The sequence below is a fragment of the Callorhinus ursinus genome, unplaced genomic scaffold (genome assembly GCF_003265705.2).
Source record: "Callorhinus ursinus isolate GAN/ISIS: 27379988/994484 unplaced genomic scaffold, GSC_fseal_2.0 scaffold4, whole genome shotgun sequence".
Classification (NCBI taxonomy): domain Eukaryota; kingdom Metazoa; phylum Chordata; class Mammalia; order Carnivora; family Otariidae; genus Callorhinus; species Callorhinus ursinus.
The window spans coordinates 125812296-125828496 of record NW_027397066.1 but is presented as its reverse complement, the minus strand read 5'-3'; the positions used below and the strand labels follow the sequence as shown (position 1 = coordinate 125828496).

The 16201-nt window shown below is 35.9% G+C and overlaps 2 protein-coding genes across 11 annotated transcripts in view; both read right to left on the bottom strand.

The window, feature by feature from the left end:
* DCLK2 (doublecortin like kinase 2) overlaps positions 1–16201 on the bottom strand; it is a 149325-nt gene that overhangs the window by 117253 nt on the left and 15871 nt on the right. For all 10 annotated transcript variants that reach the window (XR_012378048.1, XM_073892350.1, XM_073892343.1 and 7 more), the window contains exon 2: positions 10658–10992. Coding sequence is in view for 9 of the 10 variants with exons in the window: in XM_073892350.1 (XP_073748451.1) it covers positions 10658–10992 (335 nt within the window). In the remaining variant the exon portion in view is untranslated. The remainder of the gene's footprint in view (positions 1–10657; positions 10993–16201) is intronic.
* LOC112826134 (small ribosomal subunit protein uS14-like) lies at positions 6225–6486 on the bottom strand. The gene has a single exon (XM_073891225.1). The coding sequence runs from the start codon at positions 6479–6481 to the stop codon at positions 6311–6313; it is 171 nt and encodes a 56-aa protein (XP_073747326.1). The 5' UTR covers positions 6482–6486; the 3' UTR covers positions 6225–6310.

Genomic DNA, 16201 nt, shown 5'->3' with positions numbered 1-16201 from the left:
CCCCCCCCCCCCCCCCCCCGCAAACATTTGTTTACTAAGTATTTAACTCTTTCCTTTCTTCCTGTGAATTCCCTTACTTCCCTTTGACTCCTATTTCCTTCTTAGTCCAGAATGACATGTATACCTCATGTTGCCTGTCTTTGGAATCTCACATTTTTTCTCCCTTTTTTAAACTGAGGTATAAGTTACATACAGTAAAGTACACAAATATTAAGCAAACAACTTGGTAAATATTTCCAATTTTTGTATTCCTTGATAACTACCACTCAGATCAAGCTATAGAGCATTTTTTAAAATTTAATTTTATTATGTTAGTTACCATACAGTACATCATTAGTTTTTGATGTAGTGTTCCATGATTCAGTGTTTTCCTATAACACCCAGGGCTCCATGTAGTACATGCCCTCCTTAATACCTATCACCAGGCTAACCCATCCTCCACCCCTTTAAAACCCTCAGTTGGTTTCTCAGAGTCGCTATAGAGCATTTCTAACACCCCAGCAGGCTCACTTACCCATCCCACTAGCAATGACATCCTGAAAAATAACTACGATTCTCACCTCTATCACCACAGATCAGTGGAAGCTTTTTTCGGGTGGGGGGCAAGGGGGAAGGTAATTTTTTTTTTATTGAAGTGTAATTAACATACAGTGTTATATTAGTTTCAGGTGTACAGTATAGTGATTCAAAAATTCTATACATTATTTAGTGCTCATCAAATGTATTCTTGATCCCCTTTATCTATTGCATAATTCCCCCCAACCACTTCTCCTCTGGCAATCATCAGGTTTATTCTCTATATTTAAGAGTCTGGTTTTTTTTTTCTTTGTTTTGTTTCTTAAATTCCACATATGAGTAAAATCATATGGTATTTGTGTTTCCTGACTTGTTTCACTTAGCATTATATCCTCTAGGTCCATCCTGGAATCTCATATTTAGGTGGATTCCCTGTAAGTACAAAATTAAACATGATTTTCTCCTGTTAATTTGTCTCATGTCAATTTGATTCTTAGGCCAGCCAGAAGAATATTAAAGGACAGAGAAAATTTTTTCCTCCCCAACATATGGATTTTCCAATAGAAATGTACTGATTTCACTTGGGTAATTTTCTCTTAAAAGAAAAAAAAAAGTATATAAAAATATGGATAGGGATACTTAATTATATTAAAAATAGTGTTAAAATGGAAGGATTGTGCATTTATATTTCCTATATTTTCTACACTTTCAGCACTCATATTCTTTAATTAAAAAATTAAATCTACAAATAACTGTAGAAGTCATCTTTTTGTCAAGCATAATTACTCTTTAGCCTGTTTTTTCATTTTACAGATTCTACTTAAAGAATAATTTTGCCACACAATGTATAATTACACAGATTGTACATAAACCCCAGGTAAAAATGCATCACTCTAAAACAAAAACAAAACAAAAAATCTGAAGTAACCTGATTAGCTTATTAGCTGTTTTATCCCTCATCTTTTTCACTAAAGCCTTTCAGAGCCTGACCGGAGAATGCTTACAGCACAACTGAGAAGTGTGTGTTGGGGCAGGGGGAGGGAGGGGCTGGAACACACTTTCTGGGTGCGGACTCCAGCTCTACTGTGTGTGATTCTGAATAGGTTACTTTATTTCTGTTTTAATTTCTCCAATGTAAAATGGGAATTATAATACCTAACTCTCAAGATTGTTGTGAGGATTAGCAGAGAAGACTAATATAAAGCACTAATGCCTGATGTAGTAAGCTATTAGCTTTTATCTATTAGCTAATTAAGCTGTTAGGTATTATTCTAAGCATCGTAAAATACGTATGTAACAAAATGTATGTTTAATAATTATTATAATCACTGTAAAATACATTTATAACAAAAATGAAATGAATTTAAAGTATACAATTTTATGATCCAAACATTACTCTAGCTTAGACATCAAAGGATAAATAAGGAAACAAAAGAGTTTGTAGTGATATCATTTTTATCTCAGCTACACTTTACATTGCATAATTCATTACAAGCTAAAATTGTTTTTCTTAAACATCTCTCCTTCTAATTTGCAACTGCAGTAACTACTAACAGAATTTTGGTGTTTCCTCCAGCTTCCCATTAAAAAGGAGAAAATATTATTTAAGTTCAAGGGAAACTGCTTATACAATGGCCACCAGAATGGCAAAACAGAAACTTTACTTTGACAAAAAAAAGAGGGATATCTAAATGTTTCCTTCTTTCTTCCTTTCTAGACCACTCTTTGAAAAGAGGGCTTCATTATATCAAAACCTAAGATCAAGCCCCCCCCCACCTTAAAATCTGCTTAGATCGGAAGATAGCAGGAGGGGAAGAATGAAGGGGAGTAAGTCGGAGGGGGAGACGAACCATGAGAGACAATGGACTCTGAAAAACAAACTGAGGGTTCTAGAGGGGAGGGGGGTGGGGGGATTGGGTTAGCCTGGTGATGGGTATTAAAGAGGGCACATTCTGCGTAGAGCACTGGGTGTTATGCACAAACAATGATTCATGGAACACTACATCAAAAACTAATGATGTAATGTATGGTGATTAACATAACAATAAAAAATTTTTTAAAAATCTGCTTAGATCAGAAATCAAAGAACAAATGAATGTTTTCTCCCTTTCTATACCTGGACTTCCTGAAGTACTGAAAAATCCCACTAGTTACTCTCACTCTATTGATTCCTGATTGGGATACATTTTCCATTGCTTGAGACAGATCAGGGCTACTCACACTTTAGAGGTATAAATGTATATAATAAGACAAAACACAGTCATCTGGATCTCGATTATCTACAAAAACAAAATGCATGCATTGGGAGCAGTGTGAGAATTGAAACCAAACTCTGCCCTCATCCACTTCAAGGAAAAATTATATTAGGATTAAATTAAACATTAAAAATATTTAAAAATAGATATCAACTATTTGATTTTTATGCAGCAATTTTTGAGAAGAGATTACTTTAAATAAGAATGGTCAGGTCACTACAAAAAAATGAAACTTCACTAGAAACTGTGATGCCAGAAAAGGTACAAAAATAAGTTATTCATATTATGGCACCCATGAAATAATTCAACTTTTGAAAAAGTGAGGATGGAAACCTTCATAAACACTGACTAATAAGATGAAGGCGCTCAAATGATCCCAAAGGAGGATCCCACTGCATGTGGGTATCCTAAGACTGGCAGTGGTCCCAAAATCTGGAAGTATTTTACCCCCAAGCATCAACTGCTAGCAACTTCTGAGTCTGTTTTGCCTCTGCCCATGACAAGAATCAACTTGTTCCAAAATTCAACTAAATATGTTTCTTTTATGTTAAAACTCTGCTGTTTCTGGGAAAGCTAAAAGCTAGAATTTTTTACACATGTGGACAAAAGCTATATTTGGATCTTTTATTCTCTTAACAGAATAAAGACAGTTTTAAAAGAAGTCCCCCACTGCAGTTTATTATAAGGAAGTAACTCTTTCAAAAAATTTTTAAAAGTAAACCTCCTTCTCCTATTCGATTCCTTTAACTTAAAAATTCAAGATCTTATTTAAAAAAGAAAAGCGTTTAATCGAAATTAAAAAAAAAACGAGGAAAAGAGTCATGACTTCTCTTTACAGATTTTTTCTAGTCATTTCATCTGTAAGTACAGAAGTTGTACTTTTTAAAAAAAATTGATAATCATAACATCACTTTTACTTTTAAGTACTAAATACTTAAAATCCCACAAGATTAAATCATGCTTTCTTAGACTTCTCTTTAAATACATGTAAAAACCACCTGGGACATCTTTATTAATCCCCTTGTCCTGCCCAACTGTATGTTAGCGTCGTCATACAACAAAGACAAACAGAATGAAATCCAAGACAACAAAGACTATAAACCATGACATGCTGACACACCTGCCTCAACCAGGTAAGAAGTAGACAGACAGGCTAAGAGTTCAGCTATAAGTTCTGAAATAAAGGTTAGTATGTGGCCTAAATGGTAACAAAGTTAATATTCAAACAAGTATTTCTTTTGGAATCATTCCACTTACGTGACACCACAATTTCTGAATCTTAGCACTACTGACCTTTTGGATTCCAAAGAATTATGCTGTGTCTGTTCTGTGCACCACAGGATGGATAGCAGCATTCCTGGATTCTACCTACTACAGGCCAGTAGAAACTCCATCCCCAGTCACGGCATCAAAAAGACTCCACTGTGTATGGGTGACAGATGGTAACCACTTATTGTGGTGAGTACTGTGTAATGTATAGAACTGTCAAATCACTATGCTGTACACCTGAAACTAATATAACCTTGTATGTCAACCGTACTTCAATAAAAATTAAAAAAAAGAAAAAAAGATTCCAGACACTGCTAAATGTCCCCTAGAGGTGAAATGGTTCCCAATTGAGAACCGCTGCTCTACACAGAAGAAAACCCAAGAGTTAACATGGATAAAATGCATAAGTTAGTTGTACTAATTAAGTCAGACCTTGTAAATGAAGTCAATACTACTGGGAAGATGTAATCATCCATTTTGATGAAGAGAAGTTCAAGGGGCATTGTTTTAACAGCACAAATGCTACTGGCACATGACAGTTGAATCAGGAAAACTCTCAAGCCCATAAAAGATAACCAGGGCCGGGAGGGATGGGGTAGCTGGGTGATGGACATTGGGGAAGATATGTGCTACGGTGAGCGCTGTGAATTGTGTAAGACTGTTGAATCACAGATCTGTACTTCTGAAACAAATAATGCAACATATTTTAAGAAAAAAGAAAAAGAAGAAGATAGCAGGAGAGGAAGAATGAAGGGGAGTAAGTCAGAGGGGGAGACGAACCAGGAGAGATGATGGACTCTGAAAAACAAACTGAGGTTTCTGGAGGGGAGGAGGGTGGGGGGATGGGTTAGCCTGGTGATGGGTATTGAGGAGGGCACATTCTGCATGGAGCACTGGGTGTGATGAACAAACAATGAATCAAGGAACAGTACACCAAAACAAATTATGTAATATATGGTGATTAACATAACAATAAAAAATTAAAAAAAAAAAGATAACCAGGGCCCCTTAAGACTCTAGCATAGGTGTCAGGATGAGATCAATGACTATTCATGATGAGCTGCCTATAAGTTGTTTAAGGATCAGAGTAATTCAAGATGAAAACAACATGAGCAGAAAGTAACCAGGAAAAAAAACATAAAAATTAAGACAGCCTAAAATTTCCTGAAAGGACAACTCGTTAAGAGATCTTAGTTCTGTTCTCATTCCTTTCTCTTCACCTAAGCAAAGCTGTTCTTTTCTTGAAAATTTTCGGAGAACAGATTTTACAATCCATAAAAAAATCATTTCATAAAATAAAATCAAAATGAACACTGCCCATTTTAAAGGTTCGCGTTAATCTTAAACATAAGACAAATTTCTTATGCTATTTCAAAGCAAGAAACAAATGTTCTCATTATAGCACATACCAACCAAAAATCAGACTTCAAGTTTTAAATAGCAAGTCCAGTGTTTTATCAGCATGCCAAGAAAACTACAGCTTTTAAGGATACCTGGCACTCTGAAAATACAACATCCAAAGTTGTGTCTATCAAAAGTAAAAGTTATAATTTTTCCAGAGAAATATTTTATTTGAAAAGTTTAAAGATATCTCTTTTCTTTGCACATGGGAAATAATGTAAGTTCTATAAGACATGAATAGTGATGAAAGTGATTCTTGTAACATTTTATTGCCATGTGCTAAAATTTCAAGGATTAACTCATAATGTTTTAATTTTTACAGCTGATTGAAATCAGTCTTTGTTTTCCTTCTCAGTGCTTGATTTTTTGCTTCTAAGCAGACATGAGAAAGTAGTAGAAATCAGAACAGCAAATACTGGATTTCTGATGGCAACTATAATCGTGTTTCCTTCTGAATTAGTTTAAAAAAAAAATCTTCCTCTACTTTTCTTTCTTAACACAAAATTGAAAACATACTGCAGTTTTTTTTCTTGCTTTTTCCACTCAACATTTCCCCAGGTCTTTAAACATCCCCCAAACATAATTTTCAATGGCCACTGTTATATTCTATGGCAATATCATTTAGCTGTTTTTTTTCAGCATGAGTACTTTTATATAACTGAAGGAAATTAAGCCACGTGTTGAAGATGAACTGTTGAGAAAATAGTACATTTTAAAAAGGAGATTCCTATAATCAATTGACCATTCCATTCACATTAAAGCACTCATAATTGGAGTTTTTATGTACAATGAGTTGACATTAAAGTAGGTATCTTGGATATCTGCAGTTAAGGTAGGTTATCTTGGATGACCAATTCAAGGAAGTTCACTTAATCCAACTTAATGAAGCCTATATCCTTCGCGTATGGATGGAAACACTGGCGGCACATATTGAGGCCGTATTTCCGGATCAGACCATGCCGGTTTGAGCAGACATGGCAAGAACAAGAACCCTGGCCAAATTTCCTTGGATGGCTCCAGGACAGCTGCTGGTGACCCATCTTGCTCTCTCGGATGCAACGAGGCAAAAGGCTCATTTAGCTGTTTTCTACTTAGGGATTTTAATTGTTTTTAATCTTTTGTTCTTATTGCTGAAGTGAAAATTCTTATGCATAATTATGTTTGCATCTCAGATTATTTTGAATAAATTCCTAGAAGTTAGTTTACAAGTTCAAATAGTAAGAACATGTGTATAGGTGTATAAAACAAACTGCTTTCCATAAAGGTTATGAAATTTATACTTCCATCATTCTTTGAAAATGTCAATTCACTGCATATCCAAAAATAATAAACATTTTTTTAAACCTGTCCATTTTAAATATCAAAAACACCATCTCACTGATTTAATTTTTTAGAGATTGAACTTTCTTTTTTTCAAAGATTTTATTTATTTATTTGACAGACAGAGAGAGACAGCAAGAGAGGGAACACAAGCAGGGGGGGTGGGAGGGGGAGAAGCAGGCTTCCCACTGAGCAGGGAGCCCGATGCGGGGCTCGATCCCAGGACCCTGGGATCATGACCTAAGCCCAAGGCAGACACTTAATGACTGAGCCACCCAGGCGTCCCTAGAAATTGAACATTTTTTATACTTAGTATTTACAATTCTATCTTTTCAAATTGTGTCATCTTTTATCCATCTTGGCATTACAAAGTTTTTTTTATATTAAACTACTATAACTCAATATAAAAGATATAAACCTTGCCTATGACACCTGCAAGTTTTTATTTTTTATGTCATCCAACCAACCTTTCCCCTTGTGATTTTCCACAATTTTTATGCTTAGAAAATCTTTTCTCATTTCAACCTAACTATTGACATATTTTCTTTTAGTTCTTTTGGGGTTTTTTTTGACATCTACATTTTTAAAACACCTGGAATTTATTTTTCCAATGGTATAAGGATGATGATTTAATATCTGGTAGCCTAAGAGCCCATTAATCATTATTTCCAAAATTTTTCTCCCTCTTTTTCCATCTTAGCTTTTGAAATCACTTAGTCAGGTATTCCTCCTCCCACCCCCAAAAAATCTCATTTAGATTCTTATTGAAATTGCAATTAAACTATAAATAAAAATCAGGGAGAATATATAGAAGGATGTTGAATACTGGTGCTGTCAGGCGATTATCCCATACCTGACTGTCATAGAAATACTTCCGGTGTTATATTTGTTGAAAACCAACACATAGAATTTTTGTTTCAGATATTTTTTAGAAGTGTATTAGAGAATTCACCCTCCATTTATTACTAAATCTTTAACTGAATGTCAACTTTGTATTTTGTCAAATGCCTTTGTAGCCTTTCTGGGATTCCGTGTGCCATTATGCTTGATACTACAGATCTCATGTATAAACAGGTTTCTTAACAGTAAACCATCCTTTAGTTCTTGTCATTAAGTCCTACTCTTAGCAGTGTAGTCTTCTTTAATATGTGGATAATTTGTGGTTGCTTGTGCTTTAGTTAACATTTTGACATATTGATATTTCTAGTCTGGAGTTTTTTCTGAAGATAATTTTTTGGATAACTAGTAAAATTTCAATGATTGCCTACTTCAATTAGATGTTCAACTTCTGCATTTCACTTCCATTTTCCTTGAACAATATTCATTTAGAGATTCCAAATCTGAGTCTCAATTTTTAAAATCTCACCTGCATTTACTGTTTATATGCCATTCAGGTTTCTGAATTTGGCATATTTACGATTTCCATTTTTCTTTTCATAAGGTGTCTTAAGTGTTTGTCTCTATGTTTCTGGTTTTCCTTCCTGTGTCAACCAAGAATTAGTTGTTTGACTTACCAAAACTTTTAGTCTAATTTGTTTTTACTTACTTGCAGAACGAATCTTAAGGTGTTCTGTGTTGTGCTGTGCTATTAACTCAATTTATGAAGTGTCTATTTCCATTCATACATGAACCTATCTTGCCCAGGCTGCTATGAAGTGTCATGCCTTCTAATCATCAATTTAATTAATCAGAAAGGTCATTATAACATCACTATGATCTACTGGAATTTTTAGAACCTATTTTTTTAAATCTTGTTAATGTTTCAGGAAATAATCAACTAACTAGATCTGGTGTTAGGAAATTAGAAAACTACTTTAATCATGTTTTTCCAGAAGGCACTGCTCCAGTGTTTCATTCTCAGCACTATTCAAGCTAAACACCTCAGAATAAATTGTGTTATAGGGAAAAAACAAAATGGAATGAAGAAACAAACTGAATGCTGGAAACTGTCACGTTTAACACAATGTAAATACAAACAATTTAACTTTATTGAAATTAGGAAAAAATACACCTCAGAAGCTACATGTTTCTCTGTAGAAATGATAATCTGATTGTGGAAAAACTCAATATTCATGCATTCTTGAAATTTGCCCGATTTTTCTTCTTTAGCCCATTAGATTTCCTGGTATGTTATTATCATACTTTGGCTTGCTTTTTCCTGTATAATTCGTGTATATTTTTCAGAAATGCTGATTAATGGGCGCCTGGATGGCACAGTCAAGTGTCTGACTCTTGATTTCAGCTCAGGTCATAATTTCAGAGTCATGACATCCAGCCCCACTTCGACCTCTGCACTGGATGTGGAGCCTGCTTGGGATTCTCTCTCCCTCTCCCTCTGCCCCCATCTCCCCCCACACATACACTCTCTTTCTTAAAAAATAAACAAACAAGAAATGCTGATTAATTACCTCGTGTCCTGTGAAATTCATATGGACATTCTTATGAAAGAAAGTACTTTTTTGAAATGCATTCTCCATATTTTATGTAGGTGGGGAGAAAAGGCTTTTCTAAAAATGTTAAATATCTTTAATTTGGTTCCTGTGATTTACCAAACTGATAATGACTCTACTAGTCAATAGGTGTTCTTATTCTTAGAGAACGTCCCATTTAGTGTAGGAAGCCTCTTCAACTTACACTTTTCCCTCAGAAGTCAACATTTCCCTAACATCCAAAAAACGAATAATCCAATTAAAAAATGGGCAGAAGACACAAATAGACATTTTTCCAAAGAAGATGGCCAACAGACACATGAAAAGATGCTCAACATCGATCATCAGGGAAATACAAATCAAAAATACAGAGATATCATCTCACACCTTCAGAATGGTTAAAATAAAAAACACAAGAAACAGCAAGTGTTGGCGAGGATGTGGATTAAAAGGAACCCTCTTGCACTGTTGGTGGGATTGCAAACTGGTGCAGTCACTCTGGAAAACTACATGGAGTTTCTTCAAAAAGTTAAAAATAGAACTACCCTATGATCCAGCAATTGCACTAGGAGGTATTTACCCAAAGAATACAAAAAATGCTAATTCAAAGGGATACATGTACTTGGATGTTTATAGCAGCATTATCAACAATAGCCAGATTAATGAAACAGCCCAAGTGACTGATGAATGGATAAAGAAAACGTGGTATATATATTATCGTGTGTGTATGTGTGTGTGTGTGTGTGTGTGTGTGTATACATACACACACACACACACACACATACACACAAATATTACTCAGCCATAAAAAAAAGAATGAAATCTTGCCATTTGGAACAACATAGTTGGAGTTAGAGAGTATTATGCTAAGCAAAATAGGCCGGTCAGAGAAAGACAAATAAAATAACCATATGATTTCACTCATATGTGGAATTTAAGAAACAAAACGAGCAAAGGGAAATAAGAAAGAGAGAGGGCAAACCAAAAAACAGACTCTTAACTACAGAGAACAAACTGATGGTTACCAGAGGGGAGGTGGGTGGGGAGATAGATTAAAAAGGTGATGGGGATTAAGGAGTGAACTTGTTGTGATGAGCACTGGGTGTTGTATAGAAGTGTTGAATCACTAGACCGTACACCTGAAACTAATATCACACTGTATGTTAGCTAACTGGAATTTAAATACAAACTTAAAAAAAAAAACGAAGTTGTTTACATTTCCCTTTCAGTGACCATAAGATATACAGATTTCTCCACATACACTTTTAAGATGTTTGGGCAAAGACACGGGTAAGCCACTTACATTTTTCATGATAAAAGCTAATACAGACACACACCCCTCTGAAGTAGGAGTATGAGAATAATTTCTAGCAAACTCTGAAATTCTTTCTGTCAAATATGTAACCACCATGATACAGGGAGAGTTTAACAGTGAGATGGAGAGCTGAGGGCTAGTAACCCTCTTACCTGCTTTCCATCCAGCGTGCAGAGCCTCTTGACCACTCCTGAATCTAGTTTAATGGCTTCGGTGATATCTGTCAACACCTGTTCAAAGGAATGAGCAGTCTTCTTATTTAGAAGGATCCGCACAGCTTTTCTAGGCTTCACTCCACTTCGAATCACAGTCACTAACTTGGGTTTGATGAAATCTTTACTTTCCTTCACTTCACTTTTCACCGAGGAGGGAGCAGCCAAGGCTCGGGTTGTCCCACCCTTGATGTTCACAGACCAGTTCGGATTAATATTTTTGGTGTAATCAACTTTACGAAATGGTTCATTTGATGCACACACGTAACTCTCACCTAAAAGGCAAAAAATCAGTTTAATTAGCATGATTATCCCCACCACAGAAGCACTGTATCTTAAGAACAAATGCTGGAGACCCATTAAATGAACTCCTAAACTTAACAGGTTCACTGAAAATGGGGATTCACATCCTTTTCTTTTGTCATTCTGCCCATCCTCCCTTTCTATTTAAACATCTAGATTGGTTTTGAGAGAGAGAATAACACACATCACAGCATGAAAAGCACTAGACAAATGAAACAAGAGAGACTTGGACTTTATTCTGATCAAATATGTCACCCTGGATAATTCCTCTGCACTTTGGTTCTCAATATCATTGTCTGTCAGTTGAAGCTGTTGAATCAGATGGATTCTAGAGTACTTCCTAATTACAAAATCTATTAACTAATTAAAAAAAAATCCCATTCTGGAAGAAGTAATTATATCACAAAATAATACATTCATATAAAGAAATAAAACTATTTTTCTTCTTCCAACTACAAATTTCAGTCCTAATTGAAGAATGATTACTCTGTCTTCACAAAGCTGTCTAAAATATATTTAGTCATAGTATCATTTACTCAATTAATGAATTACTGCAAAAATGAAGGAAGAGTTTTGACAGCTTGAAAAAATTTACTTCAGGCATTTTATTTCTTAATTAAAGAATGTGAATTTAAAATAATTAGTTCAAAAAGACAACCTTCTCTATATCTACTTAAATGGGAAAGGATGTTAAATAGTTTAAAACCGATGTGCCTGGGTGGCTCAGTCAGTTGAGCTACCAACTCTTAATTTCGGCTCAGTTCATGATCTCGGGGGGGGGGGGGGGGGGGGAGCCCCATGCTGGGCTCTGTGCTCAGCGGGGAGTCTGCTCCTCTCCCTCTCTCTCACCCCTCCTTCTGCCCCTCCCCCCACTCATGCTTACATGCAGGTGTGCTCTCTAAAATAAATAAATAAATCTTTTTGAAAAATAAATAGTGTTCATTATTCATGCAGCCTTCTGCTTAATTTTTATTAAAACATAAAAACTATACTATTTGTCGATTGGTTTACCAACTCAATGTTCATTAATTTTAAGTCCCAAAATTATAGGTTGAAAAGTAATGATTTTTATAATTATAATTTTGAAAATCCTAATTCATAATTATATATTTAAAAATCATACTTTTCCTTTCAGGAAACTCAGAAGTCACCCAATTCTTTTATTCGCACCTGTTTGGCATACAGGGCAAGAGGATTACACTCTAAGATTTTCTCTAAGATACCTTCTAACTCAAAAAGAATCCAGTATTTTTTCACATAGTGTAACAGTCTCACTCATAATAGAATAATTATATGACACAAGCCTTAAGGGCTGTTCGTGCTTAAAACAAAAATAACCAAAACAGTGAAAAGCAATGCCTGAGGAAAACCCAGTAATATAAATATCAGATTTAACTATTATCAGGATGTTCTTAAGATCCTGATGAACAGAGAACTTAAAGACTCCCAAAGGCACATGAACAATTCAGTAACAGATCAGGCATATAAGAAGGGTCTAAAAAGAGGAGTAAAGCCTTCTATTCAAAGGTAAAATTAGGCCACTGTCCAAGAAAACTAGGGAAGCAGCCACAGGCTCTCCTGCTGCTTCCACACCAGTAATCAGAAAGCTAGCACAATCATCGCCATTTAGTTAGAGATTTTCCATTTCTGTAGGTTTATCCAAATGACTTTTCACAGTATACTCATCTGGGAAAATGGCATGTAGTTCCAAATACACATATGAATTTAATAAAAATAGAACTATACATCACATGCACTTATTTACAAGCAAAAATAAACAGGATTTTGCTTTAATTTTATAGAGAACACAAGTCTCATTGAAAAGCTCTAAATAAAATTTAATTGTATGTTCTGATTCAAAATATTAAGATGGAAGAAAGAAAAGGAAATTTCAGCAAGAGACAGTGGTTTTGTTTTGTTTTGTTTTGTTTTTAAGGGCAGGAAGAAGTCAGCTGGGGAAAAGTCTTTCCCAATATAAAGCAAAAACACAATGATAAAAAGAAACAAAACAAGAGCAAATTTAGTATGTCAGATTTCCTTGATCAACCCTGAACAGCTGACATATCAATGAGGCCAGCTGCCTTTTAAATTCATCTGTATTTTGCTTCTTTATACAGGTTCAGGACATCAGAATGAAAATAGGTAAAGGAAGTCTTTTAATTTATGTGTGGTTACAGACATATTTTAATTCCCTCCTTCTCTCCCCTCCTCCCTTCATACTGTTTCTATTAAAAACTTGTAGATCAGTTCTATAAAAGTAAAGTTTTGAACCAGCAGATATCCATTTTGGCATCTTTGGCATACAACATTTCAGCACAAAGGTTCAAGACACAGTTTTGAGGTCATACGTGTGTTTCCAAATACTGGGCACATAAAACCCTACAGTAGAGATGTCCTACCTTGATAACCATAGCAACCAAGATACCCAGGCTAGCATCCCTTGTTACGTCCCCACCCTGATCAAACAGTCTCCTGATGGCAATTTTGTCATTTACATAGATTTGCCTATCAGGAGAGAACATGCAGACAAAAGAATTTAAGATTTTGTTTCCTTGGGCAGTTAGAGCTCTTGCTATTAACCAAATAATAAATTATTATTCTGTTAGATAGTAGGCACCTACAAGATTTATTAGAAGCAATCAGCCTCCCCTCAACCAGATTCTTGCTACTGTAGGAATTCTGGAAGATTTGTTACCCCCTCTGCCAACTTGTCACTTCCCCCTTCTTCCCTATCCTGGTAGGAACATCACTTCCTACTGAAACTTACTCAGCTAGAAACCGAAGCATCATCCTTCACTCTTCTGCCTTCCCTACATACTACATTCTGACATCAAGTTCTGTCCACTCTCTTTTCTAAATATTTCTCAAAATGTCCACCCTCTGTGTCCTCACCACCACCCACTCCCTACTTGGACCAATGCAAGAATGTTTTGTTTTCTGCTCACTCCCCAATAACATAACAAACAGCAGTGCATTTTATGCTATTGATACAGCTGAAAAAGTACATCCTCAAGTAATGAGTTTTGATATCCTGATAAACTATCACACTCTGAAAGGATTTTTAAATTTTTTGCCAATACATATTAAAACTACACTCACCCAAAGAAGGAAAAGATAAGCATCTCATTTATAAATTAAAGTTAAAGATATAAATGTGTGTGTGTGTATATATATATACACACACATGATATGTATATATGAATATGAATATATGAAAAATAAGGCTGTATCTGAAGTCCAGAATTGATCTGGCTTTAACAGCTAGATCTCATTATTATTATAAGCTGCTCTGATGCTCAGAGTCAGACCTGTGTTCTTCTCTGGGATGTAATCTCATACAGTATCTGTATCAAATAAAGTCACTCTGAGACTATGGTAAAGAGACACAAAAACAAGTTCACTGTGCAACCCACAAGATACCAGACATCCTCCTCTCACACTCATTGAATGACTTTACCAATTACAGCTTTTTCCTCAATCTACTCTGTGCTCCCAGTAAGATTTCATGAGATACTCAGTCACAGAATTGTCCTTCCTGCTAACAGCACCCAATACACAGCAAGTCCTTGCTTCCCCAGATCCCCCCTAAAATTATCCAACCAAAGCCCAAATTCTACGATAGGTCTAACACCGTCTTACTGAGATGCCCCATGGTACCATACAATGTGCATTCTCTTTGCTGCAATGAATAATAAACTCAACTTGTTCAACTATAGGTATGTTCTTGATGGTCTCTGGCTGAAGAGAACTAAGATATACACACACACACACAAACACACACACACACACACACACACGCTCATTCTCTTTCTCTTCCCAATAATAGTTCTTTGACCATAGGAGTTTAGAAGGAAGTTGTTTTGGAAATTATGATCACATGAATACTAAATACAAAGAAAATTTGCTTTATGTATGGAAAGATGGATAAAAGCATAAGGTGATTATAAAACTTAACAGTTTTTATGCACAACACTAATCTTTGAATTTCCTTTAAGACACTACAGTGGCATGGCTATGGCTTCTTACCACTGACATTCGTTCAAAGACACTTTACTTCGTAGTTAGCAGGTTGTCAAATTAAGTTCCTACAGTTGTGTAATACCACCTGCATATCAACCATTAATGTTCATCTTTACTCAACCGAAGAATCTGCCTCCTTTAAGAGGCAAGATAATATTAAATGCTAGGAACTCTCCAATGTCTTGTCTCTGAAAACCTTCATCCTTACAAATGTATTCAGACGGTGCCAATTTTTCCCACCTTATCTCTCTTTGCAGTAATAGGATAGCCACCTCCTATTGGATGTTCAGTACCATGTTTGTGTGTCCTCATGCTGCAGTTTCAGGGACATTGTTCTTCTCTCCTCCATTTAACTAGGCAGCCCTCTCTACAGGATTAGATACAAATACCTCCTACCTTAACACACACAAAACCTCCCTCTTCCTTCCTCATCGCACTCTACCTAATGTGCTTTTGGCTTCCATTCACTGCTGAGTTAAAAAAAAAAAAAACTCTCCTCATCTGTTTTTTTCCCCACTTCCTCACCCATTGTTTGCTCTTAAGCCACTGTGGCATCACTTTTGCTCTCTGCATTCCCCTGGCTGGAACACCCTGATCCCCGAGCATATCTTTCCTAACTGCCAAATGCAAAGCACATCTTCCAAATTCACTGGGTGTCTTCTGAGGGCACTGGACACTAGTCATGATTCTCTCTTGCAAATCCTTTTTTCCTTAGCTTCCACAGTCTGATTTCTTTTGGTTTATACCTCTTACTTCTTTGATTGTTCCTTCTTGATCTGCTTTTCAGGGTCCTCGTCTCCCATTCATCTACTTCATCCTCCTTAGACTCTCTGTGGGCAGTTGCATTCACCCCCATGGCTTCAAACACCACCTATATCCTGAGGACATTTCCAGCCTACTCCTTTCTCTTGAGTTCAAGCCACTTACTGAGCATCTCTACTAGATTACCTATGGATATCTCACATGCTACTGTCTAAAACTAACTTCACTCCCCATTACTGCCACCTTGACCTCAAACTCTCCTCTTCCTGAATTCCCCAACTTACAGAATGAAATCACCACCTATATAGTCACCCAAGCAAAAATCAAGACTCCTGCCTCTCTTCTCCCTTTCCCACATTCAACAGAATTGGCAAAACTGTTGACCTTGGTCTAAGCATC

What these genes read in the sequence shown, in the direction of transcription:
- LOC112826134 (XM_073891225.1), bottom strand. Translation starts at nt 6,481, where the DNA reads ATGGGTCACCAGCAGCTGTCCTGGAGCCATCCAAGGAAATTTGGCCAG.